At 41.5% G+C, this 18222-nt stretch overlaps 1 protein-coding gene across 1 annotated transcript; it reads right to left on the reverse strand.

The window, feature by feature from the left end:
* Positions 1–251: 251 nt before the first annotated feature.
* slc2a15a (solute carrier family 2 member 15a) lies at positions 252–17397 on the reverse strand (the record flags this gene model as incomplete). Its single annotated transcript, XM_084561202.1, has 11 exons — positions 252–2145; positions 3679–3806; positions 5080–5155; positions 7307–7408; positions 7555–7665; positions 10012–10199; positions 10447–10579; positions 10672–10817; positions 11847–11971; positions 12736–12896; positions 17218–17397. Coding segments are annotated over 11 exons (1605 nt in total), but the record flags the coding sequence as incomplete, so codon positions are not given.
* Between the last annotated feature and the right edge of the window lie 825 nt (positions 17398–18222).

Raw genomic sequence — 18222 nt, forward strand, 5'->3', positions numbered from 1 at the left:
TAATGAGGGGAGGAGCACGCAGACAAAAGACACAAGACAACACAGGTGAGTGTAATCACGAAGACAGGAAGTACAACTAATTTAAATGCAGAGAGACAGACAATTACAAAATAAAAGAGGAAGTAGCACAACATCACAACAAGTCAGTGAGCAAATCTAAACATAAAAGCAGGTTCATGCAAGGTAAGATGAGACGGTGATAAGAGACAAACATCCAGAGATACAGACACGACTAAGACACACAAATGTTGCAGTACTGCATGTCGTTTTCACAGTGGTTGGATTTTTATTAACCGAGCGTGTCCCAGTGATAAACCTCTCAATGTCCTAACAGGAGCTCTGACAGTTGCTGGAAATACTTTGCACAAGCAGGTACCGGGCGTGACAGTAATGTGATGTGGTGTGATGCCGGAGAGGGATGGAAAACTGTGTTCAATCACTGAAACTCACAAGTCTACGTATTACAGTATTATTTCATTTATGCACTTGTTTTTAAATAATTCATGAAGATTTACACGTCTTTCTGTGTATTCAAACAAACTGGATTTAGCTTTTTTTTTTGTACAAGAGAGATTTTAGCACCCACAGCTCACACGGTGCAGTGTGTTCTGTGAAATAACTGAATTAATTCAACATTTACAAGAAATATAACTATATAAAATATATAGTTTATATATATATATATATAGTTTATATAGTTTATAAATATAAAAAAAAAGTCACATCATGGAGTATCTTCTGCTGCAATATACAAAATATTAAAACATGTGCTTTTAAAAATGTTAATTCCTGTCACACACTGAACAAGATGCTGCAACTGTGATTACAAGCTCTGATTATTTTGATGCTGTGACCCTAAACTTTACCTGCTGCCATCAAGGAGTGTCATTGCTATGGGGTGGGGGTGCCTGGTCTGGTCTAGGTGGGTGCTACATGTCTAAGTAACATCCACACCAATGAATGCCAGGTCCAGAAGTTTCCCAGCAGAACGTTGAATTGTCACAAGATAGCCGATGTTATTCACTTCTCCTGTCAGTGGTCATAATGTTGTGGCTGATCTGGTTTGGACTCACTATACATTTTCCAATCTTCACTACAAGTTTGATAAGAGTCCCAGCATGAACATACAGCATCTGGAAGTCATTGCACCACCTGCTGGCAACAGGAAGTCAGCCTGCCCCACCGAAATCACATGATGTCTTGTACACAAAATAAGCAGCAACATGACACAACATTTGTAGGTTTTCTCTTGCGACAAGTAATTTGAGTGTGCAACATAATCCTCCTAGATCCTTTAAGTAGCATCTGAAAACATATGACTCTTTAAAGGATGGATGGTTTAGAGGGAACGATGGCTCAACATGCACAAGGGTCAGACTGAAGTGCAGCCAGGTAGGCTATAGTTCTGAACGCCAAACTCATTTTAAAGAGGCATTAGACAGAATCACTACGGTTGTGTTGCTTCAGCTTGACAGAAGAAGAAAAGCAGTTAAAACAGTTGCTAGTTAAAAGCTTTTATGATGAGCGAAGAAATATCTTGCGTTTCTTATTTCTGTAAAAAGTTCAGCAGCTTCTACAACTGTGTCCGTCTCAGTCAATTTAAAACTGTACTCAAGCAAATGGAAAGAACCTATAGTGGCGGTTGTTTGAAGGGTTAGCCGATACAAAGCAGAACATTTAGTTGACAGAGGATGTTACATATACCATAACAGCATACTACACTGTTTACTGAGCACTCTTCAGAACCTGAGTGTGATCCAAGTGGAAAAAAATCCCATCTCTCTCAGCTAGAGCCCACAGATTGCAGCAAGCATGAGGTGTTGTTTGGTTCAAATGTTCATGTCAAAGTCATCAGTTGTTCTGGGGTCTCGGCGAGAACCCGACGCTCAGCTAAGGCACGGAGGAAGAGCTATCAAACTCCAGCGAAGCGTGCTCCATGCCACCGTAGCCGTTCATCTTCTTCAGCTTCAGCTGGTCCACGTGGAGCAGAGACTGGGTCTCCAGGACGGCCTCCTTCTTAGAGAACATGTGGCTGATCTCCATGAACGTCTTGTTCTTGGTCTCCGGGATCACGATGTAGACGTAGATGGCCACTGACACGCAGACGGTGGCGAACACCAGGTAGCCGTAAGACCCTGCTGACATCTGACGGTCGGCGGATGGTTGGAGGAAGAGGAGGGAAACGGTTTTAAAGTGGAAGATTTGACTAACACCATGTTTCACATCAAGCATTCACACAAACCAGATGATCAGAGTTCATCTCTAATAAGTGCTGAGAGGATTTAAATCAGAGACTAAAACTGAAGGAGATTCTCAATCCTCAGTATTGAGTCTTAATTCCAACCCTTTATGGGGCATGTTTGGTAACTTCAGGACACATTTTAAATTGTGTCCCGGTGCCTCTCAGTGAGGTTTAGAAGCATGTGGTTTTCATCCAGCCAATCAGAGACGATCAAGGCAACGTTCTCAGGTCAAATGTGGCCTGCAAGGTCCACCTCTGCATGAACGCTGAGCATAACTTCTTTATTAGGTACCAGGAAGAAGAACAGGCCTAATGTTGTCTAATGTGATGATGTGAATATTGACAAGTGCCTGAATTAGCACTTAGGTTCTAATGGTCTAAATCAAGTGTGTCAAACATACGGCCCGCGGGCCAAAAGCAGCCCGCCATAAGGTCTAATCTGGCCCACAGCATGAACTTGCAAAGTACAGAAATTACATAGAAGACTGCAACTTTTCAAGGAAAATAACTGCTATCTCTAATTTGTCCACTGTTTTAGTAAGAGAAATGGACAGAACACAACAAGTTTTAAACGTAAACATTCTCCCCATTTACTTGTTCTTCTTCTTTGCACTAAAACAAATGGAATAAATCTGGAGTTGTCCTTACTTATGGGTTGTTATTCTGTTATCTTACTGGTCCGGCCCGTTTGAGATCAAATTGGGCCGTATGTGGCCCCTGAACTAAAATTAGTTTGACACCTCTGGTCTAAATACATGTTAAGGGCAAGCAACCATATACGGTAACTTCAGTAATCTTGATTTTCTCAAAGTACTCAAAGTACAAAAGTCTTCTTATGTCCTACAATAACAATCTAGAAAATGCATATTTTAATTTAACCACATTCGCTTTAGCATTAATACATACCTGGCATTTAAAACAAATAGTCCAAAATTCAGCGAGTTATGATGATTTTAATTGTAGGTAGAGGTAATTCCTACTAGAACTGACTTGAATCCACAAATTTTCTTCAAAATCCAGCTCAGTTTTGTAGTTTCAGCAGCCTGACTACACTAGACTGAGTCGGTGTATTTGGATCTGAGCTAGACTTTGAACGGGAGGAGGATACAAACCTTTCTGTGTCTACAACAGAATCCAGAGCCGTGCAAAAAAAGTGAGGTTAATTTTCTGTCAGCGCCCCAATGGGATGAGATAAATATTTGAATTGCTGTTTAATTGCGTCCAGTTGATCACAGGTTTAAGGGAACGTTATAAAGGCAGTGGATGGTGAGAGCTTCTCTAAGATGCTTAAGAACAAGAATGAGGACTGGACTCGAACCCAGAGCGAGATCATTGATCCCAACACTGAGTTCTCATGGCATTACGTCTGTGAGGCCTTTAGCATCATCCCCTACTAATATGTAAACCTTCAGTGTAGCACAGTGTGGAGCTTTCACCTGTAAGAAGGGGAAGACGAAGCCTACAGTGAAGTTGGAGAGCCAGTTGAGTGAGCCTCCTATGATGTAGGCGGCTGGGCGGTGGGACTGTTTGAACAGCTCGGCGGTGATCAAGAATGGAACCCCCGCTGGAAAAGGAGCAAAATAAAATCAATGAATCATCAACGCACAAGTTCATTTAAAGGCGTACGCTGGAGGTTTAGAGACGCATGACTGGCAGGTTTCTCTCAGGAGACAGAAACTATTATCTTATTTTATTTTATTTTATGGGAGAAAAACCCTTGATTTTACATTTTCTTTACAGTGTGATCATCTCAGTAAATATGCACCTAACTGACTTTTCTGTCACACCATTTAAAAATGTACATATTTTTTATAAACCGCACATCTCCTGTGGCTGTAGGTGGAAGCTTTTATTATTCGGTACTGATTATTTAGATTATTTTGGCTGAGCATTTCCACACACAGCAAATCAAGTCTGTTTTTTTTATTCCTCTTAACAGATATTTTATACAAGCATTTATCTTTTTACACTGATGAGTTGGTGCGTGTGGAATATATTGTGCATATATTCATGATTTAATTATTTTTATATTCGTGTTTACACCGATATGGCTTGTTAAAGGCTAACTGGAGATAAACCTAAAACAAAACTCAATATATTACATCATTAAATCCGCATTGTTCATCTCTAGGCTGAAGGAACGTGGATTTGTCGGATTATTATTGTTGTTGTTATTAACTGTCTATTATAAGAATTATGTGTAAAAATGAAGATTTATAGCTTGATATGCTCTGAGTTAGATCTGAACTGGAGCTACAACATGTTTTGAATCTTTCTTTGACCCTCAAAGAACTTTTACGGCGTGGCCTCTAGAGGGCAGCATTTCCTCATAGCACCAACCGCCCTGCATCTCTTATGATAAACCAAGTCTGCAGCTCAGGTTCATCACCTTGAAGATGGGGAGGTCAGAACTGAATGTGCTAGACTAGAATAACTGGAATAACACTGACATCTAAAAATGCCCTTCTCAGTCGTGAACATTGTCTTTGTTTGCTATTGTAATACATGTGTTTGCCTTTTGCATGGGGAATTTCAAGTCAAATTTATCTATGGGAAATGGGGACAGTCTTTAGTAGTTTTGTACATTTTATGACTCAGATAATAAGAAAACACTGAAAAAAACAAACAGTTAAAATGATAATAGTGTGCATTTACAATTTGTTGGATATACATAAATAAACAGTGTGCACACTTTGTAAATATCTGCAGTGTTTTTGTAGAAATGCCCCAAACGTACATTATGTGACATGTCCAATGCCCAGAGCAATAGACGTAGCTATAGATATATGTATTTGTTATTTAAATGAGCATGTGCAGTATGGGGCGACTGAACTTGCCTGGGCCGATACAGAAGCCAGCGATGATGCCGACCACACAGCAGACGCTGATGTAGCGCATGAACGACAGGTGAGCCTGCAGGGAGGAGGAACAGAACAACGCTGAAGAGGACAGTTCAGTCACATGCAGTTATTATAGTGTGATGGGGAAACTGACTCTATTCTTTTTCTAACACTGCTTTACATGTCAGTCTGCTGCACAACAACACAGATTATAATAGCTGGACACTCTACAGTGGCCTGTAGCTGCAGGAACCAGACAGACATGAGACAATATGCAGGAAAGCTAGTGTAAATAATAGAGTATAGCTTTATATTTATGGTTTGTGCACAACGGCATAAAAAGAAAATGTGTCTGCAAACACATTGCAAACACAAACACAAACACAATACCTAGATCTTGAGTAAATGTTTTAAAAAGTGACAAGCAGATTCATTTTCCTCTGATTCCGAGTCTTGTTAAGAAATATATTTGGACACAAACAGAGGTAATCTGAGAAGCTCAGCTGACGTTCAGATGTTCAAATACACATTCGTCCTTATCAAGAACGGATCTAGTCTGCAGTTTCTCTCACAAAACTCTCTCTGTCTCTCTCTCTCTCACACACACAATCGTTGTGAGGACATTTATTCATTCCCTAGCCCCGTACCCTAATGCTTGATTTATGCTCGTGCGAAAAATCGTCTGCGTCGGTACGCAGAGAGTCTGCGTCGCCGCGAACCCCCTTCGCAGAGAGTCTGCGTCACTTGACGCGCACCTCCAAAAAATCCTGACTACGCGTCGAAACGACGCCGACAGCAGGGACATGCGACGCAGACCTCAAGGGCTGTGATTGGTCCGCTTTACGTCATTTCCGGTTCTCAGCTTTTCCGGTTCGTTCTGTATACAAGGGCGCCTGTGTCACGGTGCTGTTCACTCTGCCGCAACCATAGAAAAAAGCCGGAACCGGAAATGAAACACTCCACGCACGAATTCAGGAGATTTCGCGACTCAGCGCCCCCTAGCGTTGTGGCTGTAAATTACCACGCACTGCAAAGAAACCGACGCACAAGCATAAATGCCAAGTGACGGCGATCATGTTCGCCGAAGCTTCGCAGACAAATCGGCGCAGAACCCTAAATCAAGCTTAACCCTAACCATCTCAATTAAGTTAAGTTACCCTAATCCTAACCATAACCTAATTGTAACATTTACCCTAAAACTAAGTCTTAACCCTTAAACAGTTTTGGGAAGAAGTGAGGATCAGTCAAAATGTCCTCACTACCATGGAGTAAAACTCAACATGGTCCTCAGAAAGATAGCTGCACAAGAGTGTACACACACTAGGGGATGAACAACTCCAGATTTTTTTAGAGTCGCTTATAGGTGATGAAAGTAAAAATCTATATTCTTGACCTGAATACATATTGTAGCGTCTCACAGAAAAGAAGCTACAAAGGCTTTTCTGCAAGTTTATTGACGCTTGAACACCGGCTACTGCCAGTCGTAGTCCACCTCAACACCATAAACACCTTCAGTCCAACAGTTCTAATCTGTGGCTCTTGCTCGGCAAACTCTACCATAACTCCCATCTCTGGCATGGTGCATTCACTGACATCAAGGACAAAAAACACGCTCTGTAACCACAGCAACAATGTCAACTAATAGAACACAACAGAACTACATGCGCTTATCAGTATTGTGCGTTGCAGATATGTATAGAAATCGGCACCTGTCAGTAGCATTTAATTGTACTTCACAGCGTGTTGTAAATAACATAATGTAGCCATAATAAAAAAGAATATATCCCCGAAGCATTTTCTGTCTCCTGGAGCTAAAGGTCTAATAACTTTATCAGATAGTTGATGTGCAGCCTCCTTCTCTCTGTTACAACAAGATGTTTGGTGAATTTGTTAACTGACTGCTGTCCAGACGATTTGGACTGTTCCTCTGCTAGCGTTAGCGTTAGCCTTTTCAGATGCATTGCAGTAGCACTTTAGTTTTATTTCAGGACTGACATGTCACGGTAGTATGGGCTTCATCTTTAGTGAAGTATTTCCACACACATGATGAATGGCTGCTAGTTTGCTGCAACGACCCACTGGACTCCTCACCTGTCTTCTAGGAGGCGTCAATGTTGTTATTGTCACGTGATCGGCGACTAGTCGACTTCCTGATAAAATCGTCATGGCGCAGCAGTGAAGTCGACTAGCTGACTATTCGATACAACCCCTAACACACACCTACCTGTAAAATGAGGGCCAGCGTGATCCCAGCACTGCAGACGCCCATCATGGCAAAACCTCCGATCATCAGAGGCCTCCGACCCAGCTTCTCTATGGTGAAACACTACAGGAGGAGACACACAAGTGAAAACACAGTCAACACACATATATAAACATATTCATTTCTCTTCTCAAATCATTCAAGACACAGCGCCAGTAAAATATAACACCAACCACCGTGTACTGTGTCTCTCTAACTTGCTTGTTTACCCCGATGAGTCCAGCGATGATCTCTATGATTCCTGTTCCTGCTGTGGTGTACTGGATCTCTGGGGGTGGGATGCCTGCATTCTTAAAGATGTCATTGGTGTAGAACCAGATCTGCGGTGAGAAGATGAGCATTTACAGATCAGGGGGAGAAAAACCTGTCAGAAGCTTTCACGCCTTAAATCCAGGATATAGAGACTGGCTCTCATATGGAAGATATGTGGAGATCATGTGGAATTTTAATGTGATTAAAACATGCTTCCAAATATAGTTTGTAGAACAGTCTAAGAGTCTGTATTACCGCTTGTGCCATTTATTTGATTTTAGTAGTGATCTCGTGCAGCTCTAATTGGGTTTTATTTTATCCTCTAAAGCAGGGGCATCAAACATACGGCCCGCGGACCAAAACTGGCTCGCCAGAGGGTCCAATCTGGTTGCGAAAATTACAGGGAAGACATTAACCTCAATATTTCAATCAAAGTAACTGCGGTTCCTAATTTGTCCACAAGGGGTCGCACTATTTAAGTAAGAGTTGTAACACAACACTGATACCTGGAACTAAACAGCAGATGGCAGCAATAAGCCCAAATTGCACTTATTTTTCTTAAAAAATGTAGATAGTTCATTAAATGTAAACATTTTCATGATGTTCTTGTTCTTCTTTGCGCTAAAATAAAGGGAAAAATCCAGAGTTCTTGTTATTTATAGGTTATTATGCTGTTATGATAGCGGTCCAGCCCCTTTGAGATCAATTTGGGATGAATGTGGCCCCTGAACTAAAACGATTTTGACACCTCTGCTCTAAACTCATCACTTTTATTTTTTGTAACCAACTCACCTTTCTTCCCATTTTATCAAACCAGCCCTCTCTCTGCATAAATGCTGTAAGCTGACCACTCACTTAAGACTTTGGACAAATAAGACATTGATTATGTTGCTTTCAGGACCTTTTAACTTTAACGCTAGTCACAGTAAAACAGGAGGACAAAAATATTTTGCAGTATTTACTTCTGTCTGTATCTCTCTAATTCTACTCTTGTCAATTTGTACAAATGCAAGTAATTTTTATTATTTCTTTGCTTATACTATTGTATTCTATTGTATTTTTCTGTATTTATTTATTTCATTTATTTTATTATTTATTTTATTAGTGTTTTTTTTTTGTTTTTTTTTTAGATGTACAATTGAGCTACTGTGATCTGTGATGAAGCAATTTCTTTTGTGGATGAATAAAGTCTAAGTCTAAATCTTATTTACACTGTTATTGTATTTTGTCAAATAAAACACCATCAGGATTAACACTGACTAAGACGCTGCACACATACGGATCCAAGTCATCTTTGAGCATCTTGGCAGAGAAGCAAATGTAAAACATTCCTCCCCATAAAGTGACATAAAACGCCTGGAGAAGAAAATATAACGGTGTAAAACCTGAAATGAGCCAGCGGGCTTTCAGGACCTGTAGCCTGCACAGGTGGTACAGCATTACCACAGAGAGACAATTACTCTCACTCAGCTCAGTTCAGTTTGAGGCTTTGGGGGGGGAAGAGAACGACAGGACAGGAGGTGTATTAACAGGAGACAGCAGACGGTGATGGTTAGAGGACGAGGTAGTTAAACACACCAACATGCACAGCTGGTGTTAGACACATGTACCCCGGCCTGGCCAACTGTTACAAGCGCTTCAGACTAAAGATCACCTCGAGCATCTGCCACATCTCAGTCACCATTACTATCACCACCAGTGTACACAGGAACATCGTTCATCATCATCACCTCCATCACTGCCAACATAAATATCATCTGTGCCTCAGTTATTATCATTGTCAGAGTCACTATAAAGAGCCATCAGCATCACTGATTCACACCGATCAGGCATAACATTCCAGGAACATGACCACCTTCCTAATATTGTGCAGGTCTCCAAAACAGTTGTGACTCATCAGAGAATGGACATGGGCCTTCTGATGTTGTCCTGTGGTGTCTGTCAACAGCCCACACATGCTTGATCAGTTTGGGATCTTTTGAATTTGGAGGCCAGGTCAACACCTTGTGCTGTTCTTCGTGTTCCTAAAGTGTTTTTGTGTGTGTGCCTGTGTCAGGCTGCATCCTGCTGGGGATGGCTGCTGCCATCAAGGAGTGTCATTGCTATGGGGTGGGGGTGCCTGGTCTGGTCTAGGTGGGTGCTACATGTCTAAGTAACATCCACACCAACGAATGCCAGGTCCAAGAGTTTCCCAGCAGAACACTGAATTGTCACAAGATGGTCAATGTGATTTACTTCTGCTGTCAGTGGTCATAATGTTGTGGCTGATTGGTGTAACTACTAAAATGGTGTCATTAGATGGGTGAAACATTACTTGATGCATGAAATGTGACCTCGGACACATCAAGAGTCACTGACAAAGAGTCTGTTACCAACCAAACAAAGCATTCTTATACATTACAAAGTGTCCTTACAGCATCAATGCCAGACAGCTGCATGCCGATGTTGATGACCACCACACTCAGCACCTGCCAGCGGACCGTGTCGTCCAGCATCAGTTGCCATACAGACAGTGTTTCCACTGAGGACAGGGAGCGCTGCTCCTCCTGCATCTCTTCAATCTCAGCCTGGATGTTGCATTTGGCTCTGTACCACTTCAGAGCTGAGAGAAGGGGGACAAACAGAAGCATGGTTACCATGGACAGTCAGCTAAGGCCAGACAACATAACCAGCTAGATTTGGAATATATTTTTTTCTGTCCACATATGGTATAACACTGGGGTTCATTCACTGCAGCTGGACACAAAGGAACCCATGTCAAAGAGTGTAAACTATTTACTTGGTCAGTTTTTGACCTCTTTCCCAGAATATTAATGCTTGTTGATGAGCAGCGGCGCCACAACACTGACCTGTGATCGTGGCATGGGCGTTGTGCTTCTCCATCAGCAGGTACCGGGGGCTCTCTGGGAACCATGGCAACAGCATCAACTGGATGAAAGTGGGTACCACCACCACTGAAAGAAAGAGAGGCCAGTGCTCCTCCTGTGACGGTTAAAACACAGTTACATACATTTCTTCTTTTGCCTCAGTCCGCTCCCCACATTGGTGTTTGATAGAAAGCAGTGTTCGACTACCTTCCCAAGAAGCTCGTGCAGGCCAAGGATCTGGGCGGCAAAGACTCCGGTGCCAATGAAGATGCTCGGCACAAGGCCCAGAAAGCCTCTCAGGTTCTTGGGAGCTATCTCACCCAGGTACATTGGTACCACACTTAGAGAGATGCCTGCGGGAATAAAAGCAAAGAGGGAGATATTTGAGTATCTGAGCAAACAGAGAAAAGCATGGAGATGCTAGAACATTATATTAAAAAATAACTGTTGTAAATAACTGATCTGTCGTCTACAGCAGCTTGGATGAATTTTAGCCCATTCCTCAGAACAGAACCACTTCAGTTCTGAGATGTTGGTGGGTCTCCTCACGTGAACTGCTTGCTTCAGGATTAAGGTCAGGACTTTGATTTGGCCGTTCCTAAACATTAATTTTGTTCTTCTTAATACGTTCTTTTGTTCAGCAGTTTCATGGTTGGATTCATGAACTTTAACATTAGCCAATATGAGAGAGGCCTTTAGCTGATTAGATGTTCCCCTGGGTTCCTTTGGGACCTCTCAGACTATTATGGAGTGATCCTTGTTGGTGGACCACTCCTGTGAAGGGGAACAGTCGCCTTAAATCTCTTCCATTTGTTCTCAGTCTGTCTGGCTGACGATTTTTTTTGGGTTCCAAACTCTTTAGTGATGGTTTTGTAACCTTTTCTAGTCTGATGATCAACAACAACTCTTTTTATGAGCTCCTCAGAAAGCTCCTTTGTCCGTGACATAAACATGTGTTGTGACGTGATCTGACTGTGACAAATCTCTGACCTTTTTAAACAAGACCCAGTACTGAACAACTGAGTCTCAAAAACCACTTCTGAAGAGATGGACTCTAATTTGGCGTTGAAATTAATTTGTAATCCTAGAAGTCACAGATACGTAACCTCTCTCTCTGTTGTTGGCTTTTATTTATTTACTTAAAGTTTATTTTGGCATATTTTTCTTCATTGGCCTCTTTTTTGTTTCCTTTACTTGAAGAAACCTGGAAATAAAACTTTGATCATTTTGGTGCCACAACCTAAACTGTGGACAGTATAAAGTCCAGTTAATGAGCAGACAAACTAATATTCTAGTCACTGAGAAGCTTTCATTAAGGAGCCGGCCTTGTGAGGTATCTTGTTGGCCCAGGGGCATCTGCTTACATTCATGTGTGAGTGTACCTGAGTGAATTCCTGTGATGAATCGGCCCACGATGACCATCTCAGGTGAACCACATATCCTGCTGAAGCCCATGAGTGAGCCGGCGATAAACACCAGCACTGATGTCTTCACCACTGTACCCTTCCTAAAAACACATAATGTAAACATAATGAACCACCCTTCAGTTCTGATGCTGTAGGCCTGGGCCTCTGGGGAACCTCCTACTCATACCTCTACACTATCATGTGTCTTTCTTTTACTATATTGTCCCTCCTGTAGTTTCTGCTTTTCCCTCTCTGTCCACCATCCCTATACCACCATATCTATACCATAGACTGTATAAAAAATGTGCGCCATGACAGCTCCTAGAAGGTGAAGCGTCAGTTTGACGCGTGGGAGGAAGTGGATTTCTTTATACAGTCCGTGATCTGTAAACTGCTCCAAGGAACAATATTCTGGATCTAAATATAACACTGCATAAATATTTTTAGTTTGGAAGTTTAAAGACGCTGAATCGGCTGATTGTCTAATCTCTTTGTACAGTAAAGCGATGGGACTCCATTGTGACATCTGTAATATGATCCTGTGCAGGATATTTTGTCTCTTAAGGTGTTTTCGCACTTTTATTTCTAGCGTGGTTTTGTCAGGCAACGTGAGTGTGCTATTAAGCTGTCTGCATGTACTGTATGTGTGTTGCAGAGTATATCTGGGCCATTAAACTTCTTCTTTAGGAAACTATTGAGGTCATGTTATAAAAGAACTAAAAAAACATCTACTGGTCTGTAATCTAGAAACTCAACAGTGAAAGGTCAAAGAGGTTTTATAGTGAGATGAGAGGACGTTCCTCAGGACCATGGAGCTACGTGAAGACATAGGACTAAGTACAATACAAGGAACTCTGTATATTACCTGCCAAAGCGAGTGACCAGCATCCCCACGATCAGGGAACCCAGAAGGCCTCCAATAGCGAAGACGGACACAGTGAGGGAGTACATGAGGGTGAGGGTCTTCTCACTGAGTCCTGTTCCATTACGACTTACCACTGTCTTGTTGTAGAAGTCCTTTATGTACTAAAAGGAAAAGGGATGGTAGAAATGGGAAGAAGGAAAGGTCAGAGGAAAATTTGGCATGAAAAATCTGTATGTCTAAATGCAAGATCATATGGTAATTAAATTTATACTAGAGTTTTGAGTTTTAATTTAATACCAGGTGTGCACATGATTGAAGATCTGCATTTGTTTTTCATTGAAATGATGATGACTGAAATGTGCAGTAGGTAGCTCATCCCCTCACCCAGTGCTGCTAAAGTGAACTTAAATCCTTGCACGGGACGTTGTATTGAAACATGTGTTGGCATCTGGTCCATCCCACCTCAAGCAAACAAATCAGAGAATGCTTCTTCCCGACTAGAAAGGAATCCTTGTCTTTGTGAATCATGTGGCTGAGAAAATTGTGGTTTTACAAGACTAATACAAATTCTCTCTCTCTCTTTTTTTGAACTGACATTTTCAGCTCTCTGTGTAATCAAATCCAAGAGACTTTTTTTGACCTTACCCTCCTAATTAGTTTACCATGTGATTGCACATGTTGGTAGAATCACTGTCACATTGTCCCAAATGCAGGAGAAAGACCAGCTGACAGACACAGTTACTGAACATGGCAGCTTTTATGCCCGTGACTTGCTCTCAGTTCTCAGTTCAAAGTCTGAACTGGGCGACAAAAGAGGGCTCTCTTATTCTGCAGCAAAATATCATACGGCAAATTCTAGGTTAAGTTATGGACTAACAAAACCTTCTTTTTTTTTAAATTGTTTAAGTGCATGAGGTGAAGTCAAGTGAAGTATTTTTCATCAATAGCAGAATTAATAACACGGATAAATGTAGCATGAGAAAAGGATTTGTCCACAGATATAATTAAATTATTTTAATCTTCTCGTAAATGCTAAAACATAGTGCCATCCTTGTTTCTCTTTGCATGAAATATCATCCTACGTGGTTCATTGATTTCTCTTGTGATACCCACCAATATCCTCAATCATAGAAATATGTAAATAGTACGCGATTCAATAATAATAAACTACTTTGTCATTTAAAATACAAGTTATTGCATGTGTTCCTAAAACACTTTAAGCAATGTTGTTACTCAAGGATAAATTCCCTGTTATGACTGGTGGTGAAAATGCTAAATGAATTTATAGCTTGTCTCCCGGCTCCTGTGAGCTTAAATATGCTTGACAGAAGTTAACCAATGTACAAGCATCCGTGTGTTGTGCATGAACCACAACTGGTGTGTTGGCAGTCCAATACTATGTTGTTGTTATGCTAAATTAAGGCTGGACATCTGGAACAAAGTAATGTGTGTTTGAGCACACTGCAGACATTCGATTCATACATACTGTGCAACACAGTGAATGACGGTTTCTTTTCTGACATGTCTTGTAAATACTACTGATTGTATCATTGATTGTGTTCTCTGCTCACCTTACCTTAAACCTTAGACTTGTTACACATAGATAGACTTGTATAATAATGACACAACTAAATGTATAACCTATGTGTAATCCTTTATTTAACATCGTTATGATTGGGTTTACAATGTTTTCTCATCTGTTCTTCACAAGGTCATTGCACTGAGGATATTGCAAGCAACAAGTGATAAGGGACTGACAGAACAAACATTAGCATGGAAACCACAAACCAAGATTATCTCTATAAAGCCTTGTGTGTAGGGGAGATAGCCTGAGGAGCTTCTCTCCAGAGAGAATCTGTAATTAGACTCTCTGTGAATCGCTGATTAAAGAAACCTTTTAGACTTTTTGAGTCTCTCAAAGTTCTTTTTCTATCAGTAGCCCCTATTCATTTCCATATTGACACATATTGAAAGGATTTCTTAATGCAAATAATGTGATTTAAAATGTAAATGATGGTAAAACTTTATAAAAAAATTTAACTGAAAAACTACTTTTGTGTTTTGTTGTTTGTGCTTTGAGCCTGAGTAACAACAAATGTTACTTACAGCGGATGCTAAAGTGATAAGCAGCAGACAGTATAAGCTTAGTTTTGGTCTACCAAGCTACTTCACTGGAGTAGAGTGGAACAGCTATCTATGTTCTAATGTCCCAGAGAGCCAAAATGAAACTTGAAGCTCCGGCACCCAAATCTAAGCCTCCTACCTAATAACCACACTGACAACTGTAAAAACATGTAATCAAAGAGTAATCCACTCTTTCTCAACACTAAACAGCGTTCACACCATATGTCTAGACGAAGGTGGTTAAGAGTTTCTTAAAAACTTTCAGTGAATAATACTTCCTCCAGGCCCAGAACCCCTGTCTCCTCCAGCTTAACCAGTGGCGTGGTGTGAGTATAACTTCTTAACCTCTTAATCCAATCAGGGTCGCGGTGGCTACCGGAAAAGAAGAGAAGTCAAGTCTTCCCACTACCTAACAACTTATTTCTTCCCAGCCACTGCAAGGCCAACTGGGAGGTTAAATATCTCCAGTGAGACCTGGGCTGACCTCGGGGTCTCCCCTTTGACCACAACAGTCCGGTGCAGCGGCTGCAGTAAAGCTGCCACTGCTTCAGCCTGTAGCCGATCTCACAATTCCTTTCCCTCTCACTCACAGATAGGGCCTGAGGAAGCTTTCTCTATCTGGGAAGACTGGAGTGGGGACACCATCTTTTTCTGTGAAATAACCACGCACTCAGACTTAAATGTACCGATCTGAACATACCAACCACGTCAAACTAAGTTGCAAACCTTTCCAGTGCATGTTGAGGGCATCCATGTCAAGGTGCCAAAAGGAGAACCTTGTCTGCAAAAACTTAGGAGATCACCTTCCAGCCCTCACCTACTATTCCCTTCTGACCTCAGCTGTGCTTTGATACGTAGTCGCTGAAAGTCATGAACAGGAGAAGGGACAATGCATAACCTTGGTCCAGCACCCACAATGAACAAGCTTGAGTTAATGGAGAATGTAGGGATGCAGCTCTTGCTCCGGGTATACAGAGGTGGAATCGCTTGCATGGGCCTTCCGCAGAATATCTCAGGGAACACAGTTATAGGAACTACAACCATATAAAGGTATGACGTTCTTCAACTCTGTTGTTTGCAGTATAGTAATTTATCCACAAGAGACACCAAGACCTTTACTGATATCTCCTGAATAGTTTTGACAAACTTTTTCGTACTCTTTCCGGTCTGGAAAATATCTGATACTGTCTTTTCATATTAAGAGGAAAAGTTTCCGTTTACAGTGCCGAGCAAAACCTCAGTTTTACGTGGATATATCAGTATTTCAGTGTTGAACAGAACACCTTCCACTGTACCCTCGTCCTCCCTAACTGGGCCAGAAGCTACATTCCTTCGAGTAAAGCATTGTATGTCATGCAGTTCACATTCCTCACAACAAGTAGCCCTTCACAGATGCACTTAGGCTCACCGTCGACTCACATTCCCTGTACGTGTGCCACACATACCCGCACACAAAGTACAAATACAGTATACGCACACATTTTCAGCTTAAGCATAATCTAAGAATGAACTATTTCCATGTAATTCACAGTAGCAGCTGGAGTAGTGGTTAGAGGTGCAGCTTGGGACCAAGGAGACCCAGGTCCGCCTCCTGCTATGTCCATGGCTGAGGTGACCTGAGCAAGCATTTAACCCCCAAATAGCTCCCCAGGTGCAGTCCTTAGAGGCTGCTGCCCACTGCTCCAACTGTACACACTACTGTGTGAAGAAATGGATGGGTCAAACAGCAATCTCCCCATTGCGAGACAATTAAAGGTTAAATTATCCCAGCTGGGGTACACCCTGGACAGGTGCCTGATCTATCACAGGGCTAACACAGAGAGACAGAAAACCATTCACACTCACACCTACACCCAATTCAGAATCACCAATGAACCTAACCAGCATCGGCATGGATTCAAACCTGGAACCTTTCTAGTGTGACGCATCAGTGCTAACCACCATACCACTGTGCCACCCACATTTGGATTAACACCAGTTCATTTAGCCATGTATCATACATCATAGGGCATAGGGCTGCTTCAACAAAACTGCTCATATTATACTGTAGAGCCACACATTCCTAAACAAATGCAGTTAAATAAATTGCTTGATATGTTGAGAATCTGCTACTTTTAGTGTGAGTGTGCACTTGTACAGCTATCTTTCTGAGGACCAGTGTGAGTTTTACGCCATTGGAGTGAGGACATTTGTGCAAAGTGAGGACATTTTGGCCGGGCCTCACTTTTTTACAAGGTTGTTTGAGGAGTAAAGTTTTAGGGTAAAGGTTACAATTAGGTTATTGTTAGGGTTACAGTAAAGAGCAATGGAATGCATTATGTCAATGAATGTCCTCACTAAGATATCTGAATGACTTACCTCAGCAGGGGAGTTGACCACAGCCAAGTTGTAGCCATAAAGCATCGAGCTCCCAAAGGAGGTAAGAAAGGCCACCGCCAGCAGAGAGCGGGTCAGGTGCTGCACACAGAGGATGAGGGAGATGCACAACACTGAGAGACGGTTTCCTCCAGAGAACAGGAATTCATTGCTATAATTCAATTACTGTTAGCTTATCTTACAATTTACACAAGGTCACATTCTAGTTCCTTTGGGTCATTTGGGGTTAATTAATTAAATGAAAACAGTCTGTGTGGAATTATTATTAATTATTATTAGTATGATTTAAAGGTGCACATATTCAGAAAGAAACTGCCTCAAAATGAGAGAAAATTAAGGATTATGAAGGTCTGATGATGTCAAATGATTCTCCCTGGTGCTGGTTTCACTCATACAGTAGAACCACCGGGTCTCAAATGTGAGGTGCCTCAAACCTGCATTGTTTCTATTGGCGATTCGACTCGACTCCACTGATTGCAACAGAAAATGACCCTGTTTCTCATTTGATTTACAAACTTAAACATTTTACGCATGTGTCTATGGCCTTAGTCACTGGCTTTAAGTCTTTTTCAGTCATACATGACGGAGTTTTTTGAAAATGTATTTTATATTTAGAGAGAAGGTTGGATAACATCTCCTTTCACAGATAACAGATTTGCAACAGTCTCTCCTGGACTGAGCACTTGGTTTGACGCTTAGTTATTCATGTGGACATTAACAGAAAGAAGGAATAGTTGAATAAACTGTTAACACACGTCAGACAACAAGGTTTCAGGAGAAATACTTTTGATGATCCTTAGATTTCTGAAGAGAAGACTTTTCAGTTCCCACGTTTCCCTAAATACTACACACACAGACGTCCTTTTGCAAAGCATATGAGTTGTTCTTAATTTGTAATGAAGCTTCTCCACTAGAATCTCTCGCTGCTCACATTCCTCATTGCTACCAAACCAAAGGGCATGGCCGACTGCCAGTACTGAGGGAGCT

This window comes from Chelon labrosus (assembly GCF_963514085.1).
Source record: "Chelon labrosus genome assembly, chromosome: 15".
NCBI classification, from domain to species: Eukaryota; Metazoa; Chordata; class Actinopteri; order Mugiliformes; family Mugilidae; genus Chelon; species Chelon labrosus.